The following is a 23,820-nucleotide window of genomic DNA, read 5'->3' on the forward strand; positions in this document are numbered from 1 at the left end:
ATGACTGGCCCAGGCGACGGCACCCCCACAGCTAAAGTTCTCGGATGCCCTTCCTGACTTCTAAACGGTGGCAGCTTTTACAATCAGGCCCCGAGAGCCTGGGCTCCTGCAGGAAGAGGCACTCATGGGGTGGTGCCCGACACCGGGCTGGGGGTCCCCCCTCTTCTCACTGGAGGGCTGGTCAACGGCCCCCAGGAGCTCCAGCCTTCCCAGGGGCGCCGGGAGGGGGCGCTCTGGGGAGAGCGGGAGGGTGCTGGCCCATGGGGTGCCGGATTTGGTGTCCTGGACAACTGTGGCTGTCAGCTTTGAGCAGAGGGGCTCTGGCCGGTGAAGGTGCCCGGGGAACCCAGAGCCCTCGGCGTGGGGGGGTGGTGACACAGGCATCCAGCTGCCTCGTGGGGGGGGGGGGCTTGGGCAGATGCTGGGCCCAGTGGTCAGCAGCCCTAAACCCCAGACCCTCTGGCTGCTGGCCATCCTTGCCACCTGGGGCCCCCTCCTTGTCTCACCTAATGTGCCCCCACACAGAATGCTTGCTGTGCCCTTGGTCAGGTACCGCCATCCTGCTCACGTCCAAGGCACACATCCCCCGGTCTGGGTGTCCACTGGGCCATCAGAGTGAAGGCCCACGCTGCTCCTCAAGGCAGTTGTGAGAAAGTGTGTGGCAGGGAGTGAGGCTGGATCCTGATCCACATCAGGAGAGGAGCAGAACTTACAGGGAAGGGAACCAGGAGCGCCCCGGGACGGCTGGGTGGGCGGGAAGCCGGGGTGGTTTGGGGGCACAAGGTACTGAGTACAAGAGAAGTGGGGGCCAGGGGTGTCAGCTCGCCAGTGGAGATGGTGACAGGAAGTAGGAAATGGGGTTTGGCCCCAAAGAAGACTCAGAATGGGAGGGGATTCAGGGAGTCATTTGCTTTGACGGGTAGCAACCTACCAATGAAAGGCAGCGGCTAAGACAGGAGGGCCGCGGAGGGCGAGGGGCTGGGTGCTTGTCCTGTTCCGTACGGTCTGGCAGGTGCCGTGAGGGTAAGTTGCCTGATCTGTGGACCTGAGTCTGCAAAGAAAGGACCCTTGTTGAGTGTCCCAAGGAGGTCAGAGCATGGACTAGGGGGCTTTGGAAGAAGGGACACTGCCTCTCAAAAGCAGAACGCAATGAACTCAGCTGAGCTTGAAGGCTTTCCCTGGAACCAGGACCGTTGGCAGAACCGGCCTCTGAGGCTAGGTTCAGAGCGCTAAATTTCCTGCAGTCTTCCTGGGTCCTGAGAAGCGTGAGAACATCTGACGGACGTCTCCAGCTGCGGGTAGGGTGTGTTCCACAATTTCCTTCCAGGGCCTCTCCAGGATGGACCGCCTCTGAAACACATCGGGTGCCAGCAGGTCCACCGACACCCCGTAGACTTGCAGTCGGGGCTGTACGGCTTCACCACGTCTGGATGTGGCCCGGAGGCACTGCCCACGAGAAAATGCGTGAGGCACCCAGAGAGTCAGGTCCTCAGACGAGGCTGTTTGCTGGTGCAGTGGGCTCCTGCACACAGAGAGGGTGTCTTTCTGTTCGGGCCCCTTTTTTCAAAAAGGACTCTTGGGATGAGGAGGGCTGAGGTTACAAAGGTTTCTTTTTTTTTTTAAAGATTTTATTTATTTGAGGCACAGAGACAGTATGAGCAGGGGGAGCAGCAGAGGGAGAAGGAGAGGCAGAGTCCCTGCTGAGCGGGGAGCCTGACTCAGGAATCGATCCCACGACCTCGGGATCATGACCTGAGCTGAAGGCAGCGCTTGACCAACTGAGCCACCCAGGCGCCCCACAAAAGTATCTTAAACCCCCTCCCTTTTTTAGCACATTTCTAAACCAAAGTGCACAACTGTTTTGGCAAATTTTCAGTGGTCTCCCCAATCTGACAAGCAGCTTAGACATGGTTTTCATGCCACAATATCGAGATGTCAGGACAGAGTAATGGGGCCGGGGACCAGGGTTGCTCTGGAGTGTCGGGGGTGGCTGCCACCTCTCCGTCCCAGTAACAAGCCCATAAAGCCATGTGCCTACATTCTCCCGGGTTGCAAACAGCACCTGTCTTTGACTCCCACTCCCAAGATTCTGACCACAAGTTTGAGAAGAGGCAGCCGGGGACGGAGCCCCGAATTCTGCCTCCTGTGGGGAGCAGAGTACACCCTGAGCTGTTAACCCCACGTCACCCCAGGGGGCAATCCTACAGGGTAGTGCACTGTGCCCCCCCCAGCCAACCAGAGATTTTCCCAGGTCTGGCTCCCAGGGAGTTAGGGCAGGGCTGGAACCCAGGGCCCCTGTCCCCAGTCCGCTGTGGGGACACAGGAAGGAACGGGGCAGGTCCCTAGGTGGGTGCAGAGATTACAATCTCATTAACACGCTGTTCTCAGATCACAGCTGTAGCCTGAAAAAGAGCAGGTAAAAAATAAGACTTGCTCTTTTTCTGCATAAAAGAAAATAAAAATATGGGTCATAGGTCAGAACTTTGAGCTTTGGACCTGCCCGGCCCTGAGGTTTGAAGGTATCTCCGAGAAATCCAAACTGGATTTATCTCCCACCTTGGCTCAAAGCCCAGAAGGCCTAAAGGGAGTGAGGGGGATTCCTGAAGACCCACCCAGCCTGGGGGTGGGTGGTGTGCACCCCATCCCACACCCAGGTCCCCGCCAAGCACCCCATCTCTCCCCCGGGGTGCCCCCCACACCTCATCCCCCTCCCGGGTGCCCCCACAAACCCCATCTCCCGTCCGGGCGGCCTCCCACCCCCAACCTACCCTATCCCGCCCCCGGGTTCATCCCGCACGCCGCATCCTGCCCCCAGATGCCCCCCCGCATGCCCCACCCCGCCCCCGGGTCACCCCCCGCCCCGATCCCGCCCCAGCCTCCCATCCCGCACCCCTCCCTCCAGGCCTAACCCCTCCCACGCTCCCGGCTCCAGCAGCTCCGGACACCGCCCTCCGCTGGGGCCGCGGGAGCAGGTGCAGCTGCGGCCCCGCCCCCGCCCCCGCCCCTCTCCCCTGCTCGGCCCTGGAGCCCCGCCCCCCGTCCCGCCTCCCGCGCCCGCGGCCCGGCGGAAGGACACGCGCTCCGGTCCCCGGAGGTTGCCTTGGCCCCTAGGCGTCGACCCCACGGTTCCTGCGCCTCCGGGAGCCTCCTCCCCACCCTCCTGGCATGGAGTCCGCGGGGAGCGCCCGGGACCGGGTGTCCAGGTGGGCGCGTGGGGGCGGGGGCGCACCTCGCCCAGCCTGGGGTGCGGATGGGGACCTGGGGTTGTGGGTACGGGGCCGGGGTCCCCCGCTGCGCTCGGCCCCTGGCTCCACGAGCGCTCGCGGCCTCGTCCCGGCGGGGACCCTGGGCAGGGCCGCGGGGCGCACGTGCGCGCGAAACTTTATTGGGGGCTTACAGGTTCTTTGTATTCTTGGGTTATAGGATTGATCCGTACGGGTTTGAAAGGCCCGAAGACTTCGATTATGCAGCTTATGAAGAGTTTTTTTCTACCTACTTGGTGATACTCACTAGAAGAGCCATAAAATGGTCTAAACTTCTGAAGGGGAGTAGTCGTGTCCAGCGGAGTGGGACAGGTGAGTCGGCAACAGACGCGCGAGGAGAGGCCCGGCTTCCCTGAGCCCTCAGCTGGCCGCGCGAGGCTTCGAACTCGCTAGAACCTGCCCTAGTAAAGCGCAGGAGCCCCTTCCCCCCCTTTGAGGTGGGGTCCGTGGCCTTCCTTCCAAATAGGGGACCAGATCTGGGGTCGGGGGCTGGCTGGCAAGAAAACCACTTTCCTGCTCTCAGGAGTGAGCAAGGTTCTCCCCTGGCCCATACCCGCGGTGAAGCCCTCCCTCCCGGCTTCCCTCAGGGTCACAGCCACTTCACTCCAGCTGCTGCCCCCTCCCTGTCCCCACGGACCACCGGGCCTGCCTCACTCTGGGCTTCTCCCCTCCTCCAGGTTTTGCCTGGAATGCCGCCTCCAGGAGGCCCTCCCAAGCTCCTGTCTGGGATGGCCGGTCCTTCCTGTTACACCACACACCCACACAGTCCTGCCCCGACCGCCCTGCTTCTGTTGCCCTCTGGCTGGGTAACTGGTGCATATCTGGTTTGCTGTATTCCTGCTGGAATCACAAGCCCCCTCCCTGCCGCGGGGGTTGGTCTCTATAATTGCTTCAGTATTTGTTGAATAAATGAATGAAGTGTTTGCCTGCCCTGTTCCCCAGGCTGCGGATAAAGGGCTGGTGGAACCTGCTGGTGGGGGCTGAGGGCGTTGGTAGGTGTGTGCTTCCAGGAGTTAAGATAAGGGACTTTCTGAAATAGGATGTTAATGACAGAGAAGGGGTGAGGCCGGAGGGCAGCTGCAGGGACAGAGCCCTGTGACAGACACTGGGGATGGAATGAGGGCGTGCTGGACTTGGAACCAGGGTTGCATCACATGACCCGGCAGGTTTGTAAGGGTTTGTAAGCAAGGGGGTGACAAGATCAGTTTTTGCTTGTAAAGGGGTTAGTGAACAGGGCCCAGGTGGTCCCGGTGCATAGCCCAGGTGAACACGAGGGTTGGTGGAGGCAGGTTGATTTTGGGGGGACAGTGCTCGTGGAGGAGGGAGGCTCTTGCTCCACACTGGGCCCCCCCAACAACATGCCTCTCCCCTGCTGGGGCCCCTCCTCGGGGCTGTTACTGATCGGGGAGGGTTTGGTAAGCACTCAGGTAAGCTGGCCTCATTCCAGGAGGTCTGGGGGGCGGGGGCTGGGAGGGGCTCAGGCTGGTGCCGTGTTGCCCTGTGGATCCTGGGGGCCGGCGCACGGTGTGCCTCCTCCAGGGATCACTAATGGCCATCCCTGCGTCACTCTGGTGTTACTGTGTTTCCACCAACATAGTCTGCTTTTGTTTCCCTTTTCATTTATTCTTAAAAGTTGACTGGTCTTTTGTTCTTAAAAAAACAGAAGTGTATAAAGTAAACGTAATTTATGTACGTGGTAAAATATGTTAATTGCATTGAAAGATGTAGAGTGACCCGGAGTTCGTCTCCTGGCCCAGACCCTTCTGTGAGGCAGAGGCGATCGTCGGGACCACCCTGCGTCTCCGCCGGAGCAGGGTGAGCACACGCACGCGTGCACACACACGTGCAAATGCAGCCGCCCCCACTGCGCGGGAGTTTGCCTTAACGCAGGAGAAGGCTTCCTGCCCGCCGTGGCTAACTCCGGACTGCTGACCAGTGGTCAGGGAAAGCCCGGTCCCTGTCAGGTGTGTGTGTGCATAAGCCTGTGTTTTTACGTGAAACACAAATGCGCCTTCATCTCCCTACCTTTGGTTTTATCGTTTGGTTCCAGTGTGTCCCGTCCTTCCCTTTGAACGAGGTGAGCCCACTGACTGACGGTCTGCACCGCCTACCGAAGCCACACTCCGTATCCTGTGTCTGTTTTCCAGCATCTGTTCTCTCCAAGTTGAGCAGGACTGAGAGCAGCCAGATTCAGAATCTTCCAGATGCTTGTTCTTCCCATCTTTTTAGTTCTCTTACCTTGGCTCAAATGTTTTGTCTTGTTTTTGCTTCTGCTTTCTTTGAGCACTGGTATCTGTCAACTTTAAGAATTTAGATGGTTTTATTGAACTACTTTTTTGTTTTAATATTTCTTTGACTCAGTAACAAGTATAAGTGGCATAGCAGGTTTGGAAGCAGACATGTTTGACTCCTGATGAGCCTGCAGCCTGGGGCCTGGCAGTCAAGGGGAGCTCGCGGCCTGCTGTCTTCAGGAAGGGGTGGGGCACAGATGAGTCTGTGAGAGGCATGTGGGCTCACACGGTTCTGTGACGCTGGGTGTCACGGCTGGCGCTTGGCATGATGGTTGGGGAGCCTGGGGTGGCTGTCAGGCATGAACAGGAGTGCAGGGGTCATTCCAAAGTGAGAACCCAGTTCTCCCACCAGCTCCAGGCCGACCGCAGTGTAGTCGGGCACGTGGCATCCCAGGGAGGCGGTGGTGGTGGCTCTGTGGGACCCACGGGTGCACGTTCACAGCCAGGGAGCCGCACCTGCATGGCCCCCCTTTGGGCCCGTCCTGGGACCGAGTCTTGTTTTCTTCATCCTGCCGTGTGGTGCTCTGTGTGGAGGACTTTCATCTGGAGGCCGACCTCGGTCACCAGTAACACAGGGACCTCCGGATCTTGGTGTCAGCCCGTCTGCAGAGGGCAGCCCGGACTTCGGCTTGACCCCCATTTGTGGACGTGACGAAGGTCTGTTTTGTCCTTCTCTTTTTTCTTTTCGTCTGTAGCAAATGTCCACAGGGAACCGTAAGACGGCTTCCTTCTTCTCCCTCCACCTAGGCAACCGCGGTTGGGCGGACTCAGCCCGGCCTTGGCCGACCACCGTCCTGCTCCGCCCACGGCTGGCGCCCGGGTCTCCTTCCCAGTGGCTTAGAATATCAGCGCCATTTAAGTTAGAATTAAGTTGCAAAAACAGACTTTCAAAGGCAAATACCAACACACAGGGATTTGTTTCACCTTCTTTAAAGATCCCCCCCCCCCATTCCCCGAGGTCAGGGAAGGCCAGTCTCTGGGGACAGGTAAGCTAGTTTCATTCTCTTCCAAAGAAACATTGTTTAACTCCAGAGAACAAACAACAAAAGTAGCAGAAGCCTTCATCCTTGCAAACTGTTGCAACAGCTCAGCCCTGGCCTGCCCTCCCGGCTGGGCTGGTGGGTCCCAGCAGCGCCCAGTGTCTGACTCTAGGGAGGGGTTTAGGCATTTGGCATTTGCCTTTTTTATCTTTCTATTTAAAAAAATTTTTAATTTGCAGGGAAATTCACTCTTACCTGTTGACACTTCTGTGAGTTTAGACAAACACGCAGAGCCCCGGGTCACTTTGAGCGAGACTGAAAACAGTCCCCTCCTGGTGCCTGGTCCCTCCCCGCCTGGCGGGCTGGGGCCTCTGAGGATGGCACGGGAGCGGCCCCCCGCAGCCCCCCGCGGCCCCTGGCCTTCCAGGCTGGCTCCTTCCGCCTCACACTGCTACGCAGCCGCGTCCCCAATCTTGGGTCTGTCTGATCGCTGAGGAACATTCAGTCTCGGGCGACCACAGGGTCTGTGTGCGTGCGTCAGCCGGAGGGCGTGCGGGAGGCTCAGGCCAGCGTTGTAAACGCCCAGGACTGGGGGTGCAGGGTCGTACGGTGGCTGTGTGTTTAACGGGCAAGAAACTTCAGTCTTGCCCATCGGCCGCGCACTTGTGGGCTCCCGCCAGCCACCTTCTTTGCGCAAAAGACCGTTGTGCCTACATGGGCTTCCTTTGCAACTTTGTCAAAAAGCAGTTGCTCCGCTCGTGTGGGGCTGGTTCTGGATTTCCCCTTCCGTCCCCCGGGCCTGGGCACCACAGCGTCGGGTTACCTTGAGCTCAGGTAGTGACTCCAGCTTCACCTCAAGCCTTGTTTTGGTTCTTCCAGTTCCGTTGCCTTTCCCCTGGAGTTTCACAATCCGGTTGAATTTATAGATCGGTTTTAGAGTTTCACTTTGTTGTTGACATGTGTGTTCTTCCCTTTTGGGGTCCCCACTGGCTCCGCCCCCCCGCGTCATGGTGGCTCCTTCAGTGCATGGCGTCAGAGCGGGGCTCAGCCTGAATGGCCCGTGTGCGCGGTGCGCGGGAGAACCACGTGAGCTTCTGCTCTTCCCGGCCCCGCGCGGCGACAGTACCCTGGCTTGGAGGCGGCCACGCCGGCCAAGAGGGTTTCTGGTTTCCTTTGGCTTTCACTGAGCAGCATCAGTCAGGCTGTCCGTCCGCCCGGGCGGCGCCCAGCTCCCGAGGCCCCGCGTGCCCCCCCTCCTGGAGCTCCACGCAGGGTGCTCCTCAGTCGTGGGGAGTTTGACAGCATAGGGCTTTAGCCGTGGTGCTTTTGCTGACTGTTACCCGTGTTACTCCTCTAATGTTTTTCTGTTAAATGTCGCTGATGCCTCAGATGTTTTTTTTCTTAGAGCAGATTGTGGAACTTCTTTCATTGTATGACCTTTTATTTTTTCTTAAAGTCATTTCTTTTTATTTTATGTATTTTTAAAGTGCATTTCTTTTTTAAGAGTGGTACTTAAATATATGAAAAGAAAACAACAAACCTTTGAAAATTTCCTTTGAAAATGAGCTGTTTTGAGGGTTAAATTAAGGTCATTAAAAGCATAATGTGGTGCCCCAGGGCTTACTGTAATTCATTTGAATGTTAGTCTCCCAAATCTTTCCCAGCTGCCTGGGAAATTAGTGATGCATTGAGGTAGCTCATGGTTTTTGGCTGCTTCTCCTATATGTTTCTATGGTCGTTAGAAAATGATTACTTTTTCACATATTTATTATCAATAAAAATATTTCTCCCAAAGTAGTTCTCCACTTACACAGATAAGGTGTAGAACAGGACAGTGACCTGCCGCTGAGTCCCCCAGCCAGAGGGGCCACACAGACCCCAGCCCCAAAACCTGCTGGGCCTCCTCCCGCGCTCTGCCCCACGCTCGTCCTCTGTGCGGCTGCAGAGAGCTTCCCCGAGCCCCATCTGACCTCGGCCCCATTTCCCGGTCACCCCAGGGCTGGACCATGCACCTGAGCTGCTGTCCCTGCCCACAGCTGTCCCTCAGACCCTCGCTGCTCCCCAACCAGCAAGGGCCTCTTCCTGCCTCTGTGCCTTCACTCAGTGTGGCCTCTCTCCCTCCAGCTTTCCCGGTCTCTCCTCCTGTGTGTGGACCCTGGCCTGTGGGGCCCTGACCCGGAGCTTGGGGCCCGGCCCGTGGCGTCCGGCGCAGTCCACGCTGGTGGTGAGGGAGGCCTGGGGGCTGCCTGTGTCACCTCCCTGCCTGTTACAGTGCGGGACGGGGAGCAGGTTCTGTGACGGGTGTGCGTGTACCAGTGTTCTCCTGGCGGACGTGGGGAGACGTGAGCTGCACGCATGGAAGTCAGTGTCCTCGGCCCCGAGGCCTCTGAGCCCAGGCAACGCGTGTCTGTCCCTCTGAAGCAGCCCCTTCTCTGTGTTTCAGTGAAGCTCTATATCCGGAAGGGCGTCCCCCTCGAGCACCGGGCCTGCGTCTGGATGGGGGTGAGTGGAGCCCAGGCCCAGATGGACCGGAACCCCGGCTACTACCACCGACTCCTCCAGGGAGAGCGGAACGACAGGCTGGCGGAGGCCATCAGGACAGGTGAGCCGCCCGGGCAGCTCCCTGGAATTGTAATGCTGAAGAGGAAATGCACGTTGTTCAAGAGGCACCTGCTGTTTTTAAGTCGAAATTTTATTTTTCTTAAAGGAAAATCAAAGCTTAAGCATTCATGAGGGGAGAACAGTGCTTTTAATTGCTTCAGCCAGCCAGCACGGACGTGGGTGAGGGAAGGACCAGGTTTCTTCCCTGAAGAACCCGAGGCGGGTGCGCAGGCTGCTGAGCCAGCGATCAGGACGCGGAGGGTAATCCCTGTGAGGGATTTGTGCTGATGGCAGCGCCCTTGGGCTTACAGACACGGTGACCCGCGTGTCCTGACGCTGCACACCCTGGCTGCCCACCTCGGTGTCAAACTCCCGTCGTCATTTGGGGTGCTGACGGATCCCCAGATTTTCTCAGTGGCCACATAGGCTCACCAGCTCTTAAATGTCTAAAGTGCCCCAAATAAATATATAACCTAAACTGAATAATTAGATTTTGAGAAAATATCTGCCTTTCTGATTTTGTTTTTGAGAAATACAAACTTAAACACAAAATACTTAAAAAAAATTTTTTTAAAGATTTTGTTCATTCATTTGAGACAGAGATATATATAGAGAGAGAGCATGAGGAGGGGGAGAGGCAGAGGCAGAGGGAGAAGCAGGCTTCCCGCTGAGCAGGGAGCCGGATGCGGGGCTCGATCCCACAGGACCCTGGGATCATGACCTGAGCCGAAGGCAGACGCTTTACCATCTGGGCCACCCAGGCGCCCCTATTTTTATTTTTTTAAAAACTTAAAAAGATTTTATTTGAGAGAGAGAGCATGCACACGTGAGTGGGGGGAGCCTCGGGGGCAGAGGGAGAAGCAGGCTTCCCGCCGAGCAGGGAGCCCGATGCGGGGCTTGATCCCAGGACCCTGGGATCATGACTTGAGCTGAAGGCAGACGCTTAACCGACTGGGCCACCCAGGTGCCCCACAAAATAATTCTTTAAAACCCAATTACTTGAATGTGCTGAGAGGTGGGGCTCCCTGATGGAGTGAAATTGAGGTGTGTCCCCAGCCTAAGGAGGGGGGTCCCTCGGCCCTCGAGGCAGCCCCAGCAGGGGAACCCGGGGGAGGAGGGGCCGCTGGGCTGCCTCAGGTTGGAGGAGGCCTGGGGTCCAAGGGAGGCCATGCATATCAGATAAAACAGAATGTTGCTATTCGTTTGAAAAGTGAATTTAAAGGTTCTGTTTAGTGCCGGCATTTTTGGGTAACAATTTTTTATTGTAAAATATACATAACAATTTACTGTTCCATCTTTCCAAACTGAAACTCTGTCCCCCTTAAACACCGACTTCCCCGCCCCCGAGGCGGCGGCCTCCTCTCTGTCTCAGGTAAGTGACATCATGCGGAATTTGTGCTTTTGTGTCTGGCTTACTTGGCTCAGCGTGGTCAGTATTGTTGCACGTGTCAGGGTCTTCTCCTTAGGGCTGAGCACCGTTTGGCTGTCAGGACAGACTCCGTCCAAGGTCCCTCTTCTGCCGGTGATGGGCACCCCGGTTGGCTCCTGCCTGTGTGAGTCTGCTGTCAGGAACCGGTGTCCAGAGATTTCTTGGAGACCCTGGTTTCGGTTCTTCTGGGGATGTGCCCGCAGTGGGACTGCTGGGTCACGTGATCGTTCTAAGACCGGTTTTTTGAGGGACCTGGAGAAATCACTCTACGGGGACAGAGGGTGGAACATTCACGCTGCGTGTGAGCAGAGCCTGGACGTCCCTGTCCACACCTCCTTCCATGGTGGGGGCAGGGGCCGTTTCGAGACATGTGGAAAACTCCTCCGAAAGGACAGTGTGTAAGATGAGCACAGCTGGTCACTCCAGAGTCTGAATTAGTAAAAACACTAATTTTCTCCTCTGGAATGTTGAGAATTCCAGGAAAAAAAACCTTCTTGTAAACAAACATACAATGAAAAATAATGTGCTTTGAGGCACTAAAGCTTACTGTTCAGCTCAGGTCTGTTCTCTGGTCAGCGGAGGTTCAGCACAGGCGCCATAGGTAGGGACAGAAGCACTGTCCCCTCAGTGCTGGGGACGCAGGTGCGAGTAGAGGCCGGCCCAGAGGCGCCTCACCCAGTGGCGGGCGGGGAGCTGAGGGTCCGTGTGTCCGGTCCGTTCTGGTGGTCACACCTAGTGGCAGCGAACACACCACTAATCTCATCTAAGTGAGCTCAGTGGGTTCAGAAGACAGACACAGACCCTCCTTCCTTCCAGCCGTCCGCAGGCTAACACGTATGAGCCAGGTGTCGGGTCCGCGTGGGGCCTGGCCTGTCGGCGCTGGTGCAGAAAAGGCGGACCAGGGTGTCTGACGGGCAGAGAGAGGCCGGCCGGGTTTATTCACCTCTGTGTTCAGTCTCGTCCTTTATAACTGAAAGGGATTCTCAGTGTGTTTTCTATCTTCAGAATTGGGAAAATTTTCCAGTGTTGTGAACAAGAGTTCACCTGTTGCCTGGGGTCCTACAGTTGAGCGCCCTCCCTGGCCAAGGGGTGACATTGGGGGTGGTGGTGCAGATGGGGTGCAGGGCCGAGGACCTTGAGCAGAGGCGGGGGCCACGTGGCGGGAGAAGCGACCTTGGAGAGAATGTGCTGTTGGGGCCGCCAGGGCCCTGGGGCTGTAGCTGGACAGGGCGGGAGAGCCCGCCAACACCTTTGTCTTCCATCCTGACTCCTGTTACCGTGGCCCCGTTGCCCGTGAAGGGTGGCCAGGGTCGCTAGGCGGGGTTTTAGACCTCGTCAGGGGTAGACACAAGGACTACTTTGTACATCATAGGCCAGTCTTCCGTCCCCACCATCTGGATAATTCCGTGTCGTGAATTTCCCTGCAGATATGAACAGGACCTTCCCGGACAACATTAAATTCCGGAAGAGTGCCGATCCCTGCTTACAAAAGACACTGTATAACGTGCTCCTGGCCTATGGGCGCCACAACCAAGGTGTGGGCTATTGCCAGGTAAGTGCCAGGAAATTATAGCACATGCCAGTGGGGAAGGTGAGCGTGATCTATAGCAGGGGCGTTCTCCTGGTGAAGGCCAAGTGTTCGGTCCCGTTCATGAGCCCCAGACGCAGGGCTGTGACGTTGAAATGTTTTCCAGGTAGAGAAGCAGTACAACATCTACTTAGGATTTCTTTTGGTGCCAGACCGTAGGGAGGGGTGAGGCTGGGAAGCAGGCAGGAGCTCAGTTGTGTGAGCAGGGCTGTCGTTAACTGGCATGAGTGACCAGCACCTCCTGGCCTCAGTGCAGAGAGTGCGTGTGCATGTCTGTGTGTGCATGCGTGCATGTCTGCGCCTGCGTATATGCATGTGTGTGCATGTGTGTGTGCATGCACACGCGATGTGATGGGGAGTTCCTTCCACATCATTTCTGGAAGTCAGATCTTCCTGCATTTGCAGGTAACAGCAAGCCTCATTACCTGTCGATTTTTGTCACCTTGTGTGGATTTGCTGCAGGAAGCAGCACATCACGTGTAGACGAATCATTCCTCGTTCCTTCCAGACGTCACTCTGCCTGGGGTGGGGGGAGGGAAAGAGAGAAGGGCCCGAGTGCTCTCTGCGCACCTGTGTGGGACAGGTGGGCCTGTGCTGTTGGGGTGTGTGAGCGGCCCGTGCACGCACTCCCCGCGTGTCGGCACCGCACGTCCTGCCTGCGGCCCACGGTGGGAGCAGCTTCCCGCTTCCCGAGCTCCTGCTTCTGTGGTTCCCTGGGGACGCTGGGACTCACAGATGGGAAGTTTGCATCTGACCCTCGTGGGCGAGGCTCCAGGAACTCGGTGGGGTGGGGGTGGGGGTGGGGGCGCGGGCAGCGGCTGCAGAGGTGGGAGGGGGCAGGTCCTTCTGCAGAGACTGGCGGCAGCGGTGCGTACCGGAGAGCGCTGTTTGCTGACCACTGCGCCAGGCTGTTTGAGGTTGCTGTGGTACCTGCAGGCCGTGCCACAGCAGAGGAGGCTGGGCTGGGCTTCTGTTGCCGTCATAACTTAGGGTCCTGGACGCGGACTGGCCTGGAGGAGCTGAGGAGGCTGCGTGGTCCAGAAACTGCCTTTACATATTCTAGTTACCGTTCTTGCAGCTTTTTTTTTTTTTTAAGATTTTATTTATTTGAGAGAGAGAGTGAGCACAAGCAGGGGGAGGAGCGGAGGGAGAAGCGGACTCCCAGCCGAGCAGGGAGCCCGATGCGGGGCTCAATCCCAGGACCCTGAGATCTTGACCTGAGCTGAAGGCGGACGCTTAACAACTGAGCCACCCAGGCGCCCCTCTTGCAGGTTTTAAAAACAGCTTTAAAAAAACAGCCTATACAGCTTTAAGCTTGGCACGATGCCAGAGCTCGGGTGCGTATTTGTGAGACTGCACGTGGGCCGCAGGACGAGGTGTGTGGCCACGAGGGTGACACCAGGAGTCTGTTTGGTCACGGTCGCAGGCGGGGGCCCTCAGTGGCCCGCGGGAGGGTCTGCTCCAGGCCCCCGGCCTCTGGTGGCGTCTGGCGGTCCCTGGCGTGTGTGGCCTCTCCCTGCGTGGTGTCTGCGTGTCCAGATTCGTCTTGCTGGCTGTGCCCCCGTTACCGGAGGAGGGCACATGCAGCTTAGAAAAACAGACGCCCTAAAGGAGAATGAGGAGGACGCAGAAGGCGCAGTCGTGCAGACGCTCCCCGGCAGTGGGTGAGCCCCGCGCCTGTCGCTCGCATGCACCGTGAATGTCCCCCTCCATCTCCATCTAGAATCTGTCCACACCCCACGTGTCAGGCCACGTTCCTGGTGAAGTTCAGCCACGGGTCTGGTTTCCTGATGCAGCTGTGCCCTCAGACTGCTGTAGGAACTGGCTGTGTGTCGTGTGTCGTCGCGAGGCTGAAGGTGGGAGTGGAGTCTGTAGGTTTCCCGGCTGAGCCCCAAGAGCTTCCTCACACTGTGTTGTGTTTCTCCCTCTTCGTGCCGAATGCATCACTGAAAGGCCACCCCTGGATGGTGCGGATTTTGGGGGAGAGCAAGGGAAATGCAGTTCGTGGGGAGCAACCCGAGGTCTGCAGAATCTTGAGGTGGCTTAAAACTCATTTTCTCACTTCAGGGAATGAACTTCATAGCGGGATATCTGATCCTCGTAACGAAGAGTGAGGAAGAGTCCTTCTGGCTGTTAGATGCTCTCGTGGGAAGAATACTGCCGGGTATGTGGACCGTCCCTGCTGTCTTAGAGCTTGAAATTCCCATGTCGGGGGCTCGGCCCCAGTTCCCAGCCTGAACTGTCGTGGGGAGACTCACGGGACCTCAGCGCGGGGCCTGCTCGTCCCAGGATCTGAGGGAGGGCCACTTGGCTCCGTGCACAGACTTGCTCTCAAGTTTGGGAATCATCCTAAGAGTAGTTGTCCACTGGTACTGTTACTGTTATGGGGTGAAAATAATTCTTTTCGCACATTTTTACTTTTCTTTTTATTAACAAATATTAACTGTTTTAAAATTAATTACAAGTTAATCGTCAGTTTATCGGTTAATAAAAACCACTGGTTTTGGTGACGCGCAGCATAGATGGAGATCGCTTGGGGAAGACCTGTGCCCTCCACAGCCGGGACGGTTGGGGCGACCACTCACAGCCTCACGCCTGGCCTGGGGCGCGGATGGGCATGCCCCTGGAGTTGGGCTGGGGCCGCCCCGCGTCACCCAGGAGAGCTGGCTGCGGCCCCGGCAGCCCCGTGCCGACTCTGGGGGGGTGTGCACTGTGGTTTCAGCCCCGTGGCACACGGCACATGTCGGTACCAGAACAGCCATGCCGCACGGCCCAACTACTGAATCCATCTTACAGATGAGGACACTTGAGGCCTCGACCCCACGGCTGTCAGACCTTGGCACAGGTCTCACGGAAGCGTGAACCAGAGTGGCACCATGACAGAAAGGAAGCATTTAGACGGGGCCTCCTCACGCTCCGGGCCGCCATTCCTGAGGGCACAAGCACCCACAGCAGCGGCCCGCCTGGACGGGCCGCCTTCGAGGAAGGCGTGAGCACTCGGTGTCCCGGCTCCGCTGCGGGGGCCTGAGCCGCGGGCGCGGGAATGGCGAGGAAGCAGGGGCAGGATGAAGTGGTGACAGCGCCGCGTCCAGAGACTGAGTTAGGAGTGTTTGTATCCTGGATCAATTCAGTTCTGGTCTGCAAAGAGCTGTTGAGAACCTGCCGCATCCCAGTGTTGCTCTGGGGGCTGGAGAACAACCGTGAGGGGAGCGTGAGAGGCCCTGGCACCATCCCACGGCGGCGGCAGCTGCCGCCATGCGCACCGCATCACAGATGGGTAGGACAGGTGTCAGGGGCGGTAAGCATGACTTAGAGAACCAGAGGGGCTCCAGACTGACCCTTTTTAGCCCGTAAAATGTCATTTCCTGTCATCACGAGGTGCTGTTGAACCCAACTGCAGTACAAACACGCCTCGATTCAAAACCAGTAAATGAAACTGCCAGGATGGAAGGGGACGGGAGGCGCTGCTCATCGGCCCACAAGCCGGGTGGTCCCAGCGCCAGTGTCCCGCTTTGACTTCTTTCTTTCCGTGTTACACAGAGAGATGCGCTGCCAGGTCCTCCCGCGAGAAGTTGAGGTGGCGCGGAGCGTAGACTAGAACCTCGGCCAGTGCCGCCTGGCCCCCTTCTCCCCGGAGGCGGCTGCGCGCGTTCACGCGGTTCGTGCTCACACACGCAGAGAGACACGGACAACACGGTGAGGACCAGCAACACGGAGCATAAGCTGTCGGAAAGATGAGCAGAGACGAAAGCAGGTTCATTGGAAAAACTGACAGAACAGGCAGGACTGACAGAAAAAGCGGGTAAGGTATTTAGAAACGGAAAGGGTGCTGTAATTTGGAAATCTGTAGAGACTTTTAAGAACTCCAAGAGAATATGAATAAAATGAAGTGGCCAGATGGAAAACTGAGAAAAACACCGCCTAACAAAGCTGATCTGAGGGAACCTAGAATGTCTGAGATGACCCGTGGGCAGACAGGCAGGGTCGCATCGAACCTCAGAGGAACAGATCATTTCTTTATCAATGTTGCAGAAAACAGAGGAATAAACACCCATCAGCTTCCGATACAAGATCCCAGCCGTGCGGCTGACCTCGCGGGTGTGCGTGCACAGACGGCCACACTCGCCCAGCCAGCAGCCCCTGGGATCTTGACGAGCTAGGGGTTCTCTCGGATGCAGGGAGGGCCTAACTGAGATACTCGAGGGCAGAGTGGAGCCACGCAGGCTGGAAGGAATCCTGGGGATGTGTCCTGATGCTGTGATTGTGGGAACAGTGTGGTGTCCGGTCAGGGATGGACAGCACAGCATGGAGCCCAGAAATCAGTCTGCTCATCCGTAAGTCTGTGGGAACTGGTACGGGAGATAGGTCATCTACAGCCTCATTTTGGGACAGCTCTGCGTGGAAGGAAACAAAATTAGACCCTTAGTTCTATTCCAGATGAATTCAAGACGTAGGTGAAAAAGCAAAACTTGGACCCGAGAAAATAAGATGTACAACGGTTTCACGATTGCCGAGTATGGAGGAAGTTTTTGAACGAAATTCTATGAAAGATGTGCTTGATAATTTTAATTACGTTAAAATGAAAAATTGATTTTGACACAAGATCGTAAGCAAAGTAAAAAGAGAAGCTGCAGTTTTGGGGAAGGTGTCTGTGATCATGTAACTAACACATCAAGGATCCCTAAAACTCAGAAGCAGCTCCATAGAAAATCCATCCGTTTGCAGCGGAGGCGGCCTGCGTGGCTGGCCAGGGTCTCCGGTGAGCAAGGAGCGGGCTGACACCTGTGAAGCAGACGACAGAGCCTCAGCACGGCCCGCACTGGCCACCGCCCTGGGCCGGTGGTGACACCCCAGGTTCAGAGTCGTGTTCTGAAACATCAGCACGCATGCGATGCCTGTATGCACTCAACTCGGCCCTGCACGCGCAGACCTGGCAGCTCACGCCAGCCATGGGGATGCCAGGTGGCCTTTTCCGGGTCGTCCCCACTCAAACCCAGGCATTCGGCAGGAGGAAGGAAGGACAGGAAGAGACCGCCTGCGCCTGCAGCTCCCTGGTGCTGACGGTGCCGTCCGACCTCAGGGACACGGGGAGCACCGCCGTGGGAGAGCGCACCGAGTCATGAGCCAACACCAGTGAATGCATAGACTGGCGTCCTGAGAAGCTGGTGTGACCGGTTTCCCCTCCAAACACAGGGAAACAGGTTGTTCGTAGCCCAGCTCAAGCTAGGTGGTCCAGGTGAGGAGCCAGGCAGCGCTTCGGGGAGGCTCAGGGGTCCTGGGGAGCAGAGGGGCCGGCCTCAGTCCTGAGTCCTGTGGATGAACGTGCCCTGGAGGGTCATCCCACCCGCGGGCTGCACCTCATGGCCCGTACCCCTGCCTGCAGGCTGGCCGAAGAGCATCAGTTTTGGAATTCGATTACATAGGCCTGAATCCCAGCTCGGCCACTTACTACTCAGCAGTAGTCACACGGCCCTTTCTCCATCTGTGCGCCCCACCCCCACCCTGCCCCCCAGCCTGGCTCAGCCCTCCGATGTGCTGGCACGGCCATGAGGCTGTTTGCAAAAGCATGCCGTCCCCAGGAGAGCCTGTCGCGGGCCCCATTCAGAGCTATGTAGGAGGCTCCTCCGTTCTGCGCTCAGCTGAACGCTGGCTCTTCTGCTCAGATGGGCCAGAGGCCTGGGTCTGTCTGCCTTCACGTCAGGGCGGGATGCGGGGAGGAGGGTGGGTCTTGGCCCTCCGGCCCTGGTGACTGGCCTGGGGCCCGTGGCAGTCTGTGTACGAGTTCACTGGGTCAATTTTCAGAAGCCGCTGTAAGCCTCTCTCGGGCTGGGAATGAGGCCACTGTGCTGGGAGCTCAGCAAACCCTCTAACCCGTCCAGGGCTTAACCCCAGCTCCCTTGGCGACGTCACTCAGAGAACTGGGTCGTGTGCAGGACACTCTGAAAGGACAACAGAGACTCTCTGCCCCCATCTGCCCGGGTGGGCCAGGATGTTGCTCAGCTTAAGAGGAGGAGACAGATGCAAAATGAGGATATGAGCAGGAAAAACTGAGAATCCCTGGATTTTATAACCGAATGGGCTTCTATTAAATCATTTCCAGGGTCCTTTAGTATTAAATGTGGCCTACTGCATGCTGACTCTTTGAAAATCAGTAACGTGACCACAGTACCGAGTCAGTGTTCATGGGGATCCTGTCTCCACCGGGCTGGTTAATTAGCATCTCGTCCCTTCGCCATGGTGAACGGCCGGAGAGCGGAGGCGCAGCAGGACCAGAAACTGTCCCGTTTATTCCTATTTTATTACGTAGACCACTTCCTGAATTTTAATAGCAAAAACTAAGCATTAAAATTTATTATAATGTGTTGCATTAATGAGCTAAAAAGTTCTTTGGCAAGACAAACGTGCCTTCCAAGAAGCCTCTCTGTGGGAGGTGTGGTTCTGTCTGTGCTGCCCGGGCCGTCGGTCGGCAGAGGTCACCTCAGTGGGTTGTGCTTTCTGTGCTCCTGTGGCCTGGGGCCCCCAAGCCACTCACCCCACTAAGGAATTTCTCCAAATTAAGCCGTTGGTTCTCCTTGGGAGTGAACAGGACAGACTGTAGACCTCACACTGCCTCCGGAGGGGTGGGGACGTTTGGCTCCTTCTAGGGTTCTGGGAAATGTAGTGTCCTGGACCTTCATGTGTGCAGACAGCAGGTAGGACTGACTCTGAGCCGACAGGCCCTTAGGGCTCCACGCGTAGACGTTTGTGCCCAGAGCCCCCGTCCTCTGTGAGGCCGCCTGGACCCACAGCTTCTCTGGCTCCCAGGAAGGGGTCACTGTTGCACTGTCCCCAAGGCTCAGGGGGCCCCGGGCCCACCCCTCTGCCCCACAGCCTCCCTTAGTTGGGCGGGGCCCTGGCTGCATGCGTCGGCTCCGGGCAGGGGGGGGGGGAGGGGGCCCTGGCTGCGTGCGTCGGCTCCGGCGGTGGGGGGGGGGGGCCCTGGCTGCGTGCGTCGGCTCTGGGGGCCGCCTGTGACCGCTCCTCCTGTGTCCAGCTTGGTCTGTTCACTGAGCACAGCGTCCTTGGGGTTCGCCCATGTGGTAGCAGGTGTCAGGATCTCCTTCCGGAGGCTGAGTGGTGTCCATTCCACCGAAGGCAGACATGGGCTTGCATCCGCCTTTTGGCGGTTGTACCCCTGCTTGGACACAGCATGCAGGCTCCTGCTTTCCACCAGCAGAGCCTCACTGCTGCATGCTGGGGCCTCGCTGGGGCCTCGCTGCTGCACGCTGGGGCCTCGCTGGGGCCTCGCTGCTGCACGCTGGGCCTCGCTGCTGCACGCTGGGGCCTCGCTGGGGCCTCGCTGGGCCACGCTGGGCCCTCGCTGGGGCCTCGCTGGGGCCTCGCTGCTGCACGCTGGGGCCTCGCTGGGGCCTCGCTGGGGCCTCGCTGCTGCACGCTGGGGCCTCGCTGGGGCCTCGCTGGGGCCTCGCTGCTGCACGCTGGGGCCTCGCTGGGGCCTCGCTGGGGCCTCGCTGCTGCACGCTGGGGCCTCGCTGGGGCCTCGCTGGGGCCTCGCTGCTGCACGCTGGGGCCTCGCTGGGGCCTCGCTGGGGCCTCGCTGCTGCACGCTGGGGCCTCGCTGGGGCCTCGCTGGGGCCTCGCTGCTGCACGCTGGGGCCTCGCTGGGGCCTCGCTGGGGCCTTGCTGCTGCACGCTGGGGCCTCGCTGGGGCCTCGCTGGGGGAGCCGCTCCCAGGGCTCCTGGCGTCTTGCTGCAGAGGCTCCCTGGAAACTTCTGCTATCCCCCCCCAGCAGAGAGGGGCCAGGGACACAGTGCCTGGGTTTCTGCTCTCGTCCATGTGGCAGATTACTACAGTCCCGCCATGCTGGGCCTGAAGACAGACCAGGAGGTCCTGGGGGAGCTGGTGAGGACCAAGCTGCCGGCGGTGGCGGCCCTGATGGATGGGCACGGCGTCCTGTGGACCCTGGTTGTGTCGCGCTGGTTCATCTGCCTGTTTGTGGACATCCTGCCCGTGGAGGTGAGCACGGCGTGAGCCTCGCTGGGACCAGGGCCGTGCGGGCCGCCCCCCCCCCCCCCCCCCCCCCCCCGCCCCGTGATGCACCATTTGTTTCTCCACAGACGGTGCTCCGAATCTGGGACTGTTTGTTCAACGAAGGATCCAAGATTATCTTCCGGGTGGCCCTGACCCTAATTAAGCAGCACCAGGCCTTTATTTTGGAAGCGACCAGCGTGGCAGACATCTGTGAGAGGTTCAAGGAGATCACCAGAGGGAGCTTTGTGACCGAGTGCCACACCTTCATGCAGGTGAGTGTCTGGGGTGGGCTCTGCTCCACGGCCCCGTTAGCCCGGGGGAGAACCAGTCTGCATGTCCCTGTCCCTTCTGGGCCTCGGCCTCGGTGGCCCCCTCAGCCCTCCCAGACCCACCTGCTCCCGGAGCTCCACGACAACAGCTGCCCCTCCTATTGGGCCGCAAGCCCCATGACAGGCTTCAGGGCGGCTGGGACCCCCATGGGACCAGTCCAGGTTCACTGGGTCAGAGCACAAACCCGTCGATCCGCCATCCCATCGGAGCCCTTCCCCTGCTGCTGACATCTCTGGTTCCGGATGGCTCTCCTTGGCCCCAGTAGGGTTGCACAGGTCTGTTGTCTGTCCTACCCTGAAGGGCAACTTCCTCAACTGGGTCCTGAACCCAGGACCAGCGTGTAGACCACTCAGATCTGCTGAGTGAATGAAGCAGGAGCCAAAAGGCCTGACAGGCCTTCTGAGGAGGCCGCAGAGGCTGGGAGAGGCAAATTTTAGGTTTCCCCCTTTCCACCTGAAAGAATCACCAGCGCGGGGGAGGTGACGGAGGGCGCCAGGAAGGCCAGTGGCCAGGGGGTTCTGCCCGCCTTCCAGGAGGTAGCAAGACCCCAGCTCTGCGTGGGGCATGGGCAGCTGTCAGGCGACCATGGACCGGCGGCCTTCTGCAGGCAGGACTGCCCTAGAATCGAGGACGTTGCCGGTGCGCGACTGGAGGGTCCTCCAGCCGCGTGGAGTGAGGCAGCCCTACAGAGCAGCCTGGACAGAGCCAGAGAGAAACTGGGGCCTGTGCCCCAGGGCTCAGGAGAGGGTGGCCTGCTCTCTGGCTGTAGTGCTGGGGACCCCAGTCGCCAGGGCTACAAGCGTTTTCTGAATGGTAGGGCCCGGATGGGGAAGGCGGGACCGAACCCTACGGCCGACTCATTGAGAGGAGCCCGTCATGCAGGACCGACCGCCTCGCCCAGAAGGGCTTCTCTGTCCCCGCTAGCCCTTTGCTGCCAATGTTAGGGGCAGAGTCAAGCAGCAGAGGGCAGGGGTGTGAGTCTGGGAACGAGTCTGTCATGTGTCCAAGAGTGGACAGGACTCTAGCCCACCCTGTCTGCACCCCCACTGCAAGCCCCTCGTGTGTCAGAGAGCTGCACTGGAGGTGGCTCGGTTTTCCGTTGAATGAGCTAGGGAAGCTCACGTGTAGGAAGCTACACATACGACAGCTTGGGGGTCTCTGGAACGTTCCTAGGTTGTGCGGCCGTCACCCACGCCCCGACCCCACCCAGCAGTCCCCAGTCTGTCTGTGGGTTCGCCTCCGTGTGTGACGCTGGCCGAGGACCTGCGCGCGCACACACGGCTAGTGCTCCAGAAGCGCTAGCATGTAGAGCGCGCCGCAGGTATTCCCAGAGCTGCCGGGGGGGAAGTGCAGATGAGCACGAGGCTGCCAGGCCGGCTCCGCCAGTCTGCCCACAGGGACACGAAGCTGCTGTGTGTGGTCCCGCAGCGCGGATGCACCCCTTGGAGGGAAGTTGTTGGGGAAGTGGCCCTGGGACAGTGTTTCTGCATTAAAGCACGCCGGCACAGTAACCACAGCTCGTGAGTCAGGGCTCTCTGCGGTCCCGTGCAAGAACATCTAGAACGTTCTGGAGAATTAAAAGCAGTGACCTCCCACGAGCTCAGTGCAACCATCGCAGGAAGAACGCAGCTCCATGCCCACGTCCCCGCACCCGGCAGAGGACGCACCTGCTCCCATTTTTCAGGAACGTGGTCTGTTAGAACATAAACTCTACCCTGACCTCAGCACCAGCTTAACAGGCACGCACCTGTGGAGGAATTTCAAAAACCCCTTCTAATGCTAGACTTAGCGTTTGGCCTAGTTTGTTAACCATGAATTTCTTAGCCATAACTGCCGGAATTACCCAAATCGTTAGGCATAGAAGATGTGACGGCGTGGCCCTCCGCTCCCCAAGGGCTCAGTCAGGCTGGTTTCAGAGCCGCCGCAGGCCCTCGGGGTTCAAGGGTCGGCACAAGCACCCCTCCCCCACCACTGGCAAGTCCTTACCTGGTGCAGGTGGGGGTGCTGCTGAGCTGGTTTCTTATGTGGACTTTCTCTTCCAGAAAATATTCACCGAGCCTGGGAGCTTGTCCATGGCCACCATCATCAGGCTGCGTGAGAGCTGCAGGGCCAGGCTGCAGGCGCAGGGCTGACCAGGGCTCCTGTTCGCCGGGGCCGCAAGGCTTCATTTCCAGGGCTGACCAGTTTTTACTGCTTCCCTTCTTAGTGCTGTGAATACTCAATGTCTCTACACTCGTGAATTTTTTAAAAGAATGATTTAGAATTCTGTCATTCTGTAACTCAGTATGGGCTATGAAGTCATAAATTTCTAAAAATGTTTTTGAGATGTTCGCCCATAAAATGTGAGATGTACGTATTTGTAATAAAGTATGTCAACACTATGAGTTTGTGATCGTCTACTGATTGATGAAAACCAAAACAGCAAACGGTCATTAGCGTTATTTTTTTTTTTTTAAGATTTTATTTATTTGAGAGAGAGAGAGAATGAGAGAGAAAGCACATGAGATGGGGGGATGGTCAGAGGGAGAAACAGACTCCCTGCCGAGCAGGGAGCCTGATGCGGGACTCGATCCAGGGACTCCAGGATCATGACCTGAGCCGAAGGCAGTCGCTTAACCAACTGAGCCACCCAGGCGCCCTCATTAGCGTTATTAATGCCAAATATTCTTCCATTCCTTTCTGGGGCACAGCATTTACTGTTACACGAGGTTTGTGCACACAGCACGTGATTGCTCTTTAGACAAGTGATTTTTAAAAAAATGACTTTTGAAGTTACCGTATCATGTGAATAAAGCAGAGGGAAGTGGGTGAGCCTTACGGAACGGCAAGCATCTGCCTTGGGTCCGTGAGTGCAGCCGCGGTCACCCCGGATCCCTGGAGGAAGACCCAGCGAGACACCGGTCTCCCTGACCCCGACCCGGTCTCCTGGCCCCAGTGGTGCCGCTGCGGCTGCAGACAAAGGCCCTCATGGAGGAGGCGTTACCTGTCAGCACCCCCGCGGCTGCGGTTTCACCCCTAGATGGAGGCGCATTCCAAGGCACTGGGCAATGGCAGCTGTGCCGATGGCAAGGGCCCGGCTGTCCTCACTTCCAGCCCAGCCACAGCAGAGGCACTGCCCTTACCCTGCGTCACAGGTGACGCTGCACTGGGACCACACTGCATGCACAGACGCTCTCGTGGGGAGGGAGTGGTGGCCGGGGCAGGCCGCCAAAGCCTAGGGAGCCCCAGAGGCCGCACTTCACGGTGCAGTGCAGCGCGGGCTCACCAGTGTGGGGTCGGCACAGTTGCCGGGGGAGGCCTGACACA

General features: G+C 58.2%; 1 protein-coding gene across 1 annotated transcript; it reads left to right on the forward strand.

Annotated features, from left to right (window-relative positions):
• Positions 1-3,055: 3,055 nt before the first annotated feature.
• GRTP1 (growth hormone regulated TBC protein 1) lies at positions 3,056-22,862 on the forward strand. Its single transcript, XM_027590092.2, has 8 exons — positions 3,056-3,203; positions 3,424-3,575; positions 8,978-9,136; positions 11,992-12,116; positions 14,220-14,316; positions 19,997-20,169; positions 20,271-20,456; positions 22,557-22,862. Exons 1-8 carry the CDS (start codon positions 3,166-3,168, stop codon positions 22,644-22,646), a joined length of 1,020 nt encoding a protein of 339 aa, XP_027445893.2. The 5' UTR covers positions 3,056-3,165; the 3' UTR covers positions 22,647-22,862.
• The last annotated feature ends 958 nt before the right edge of the window (positions 22,863-23,820 follow it).

Source organism: Zalophus californianus, chromosome 3 (assembly GCF_009762305.2).
Source record: "Zalophus californianus isolate mZalCal1 chromosome 3, mZalCal1.pri.v2, whole genome shotgun sequence".
NCBI lineage: Eukaryota > Metazoa > Chordata > Mammalia > Carnivora > Otariidae > Zalophus > Zalophus californianus.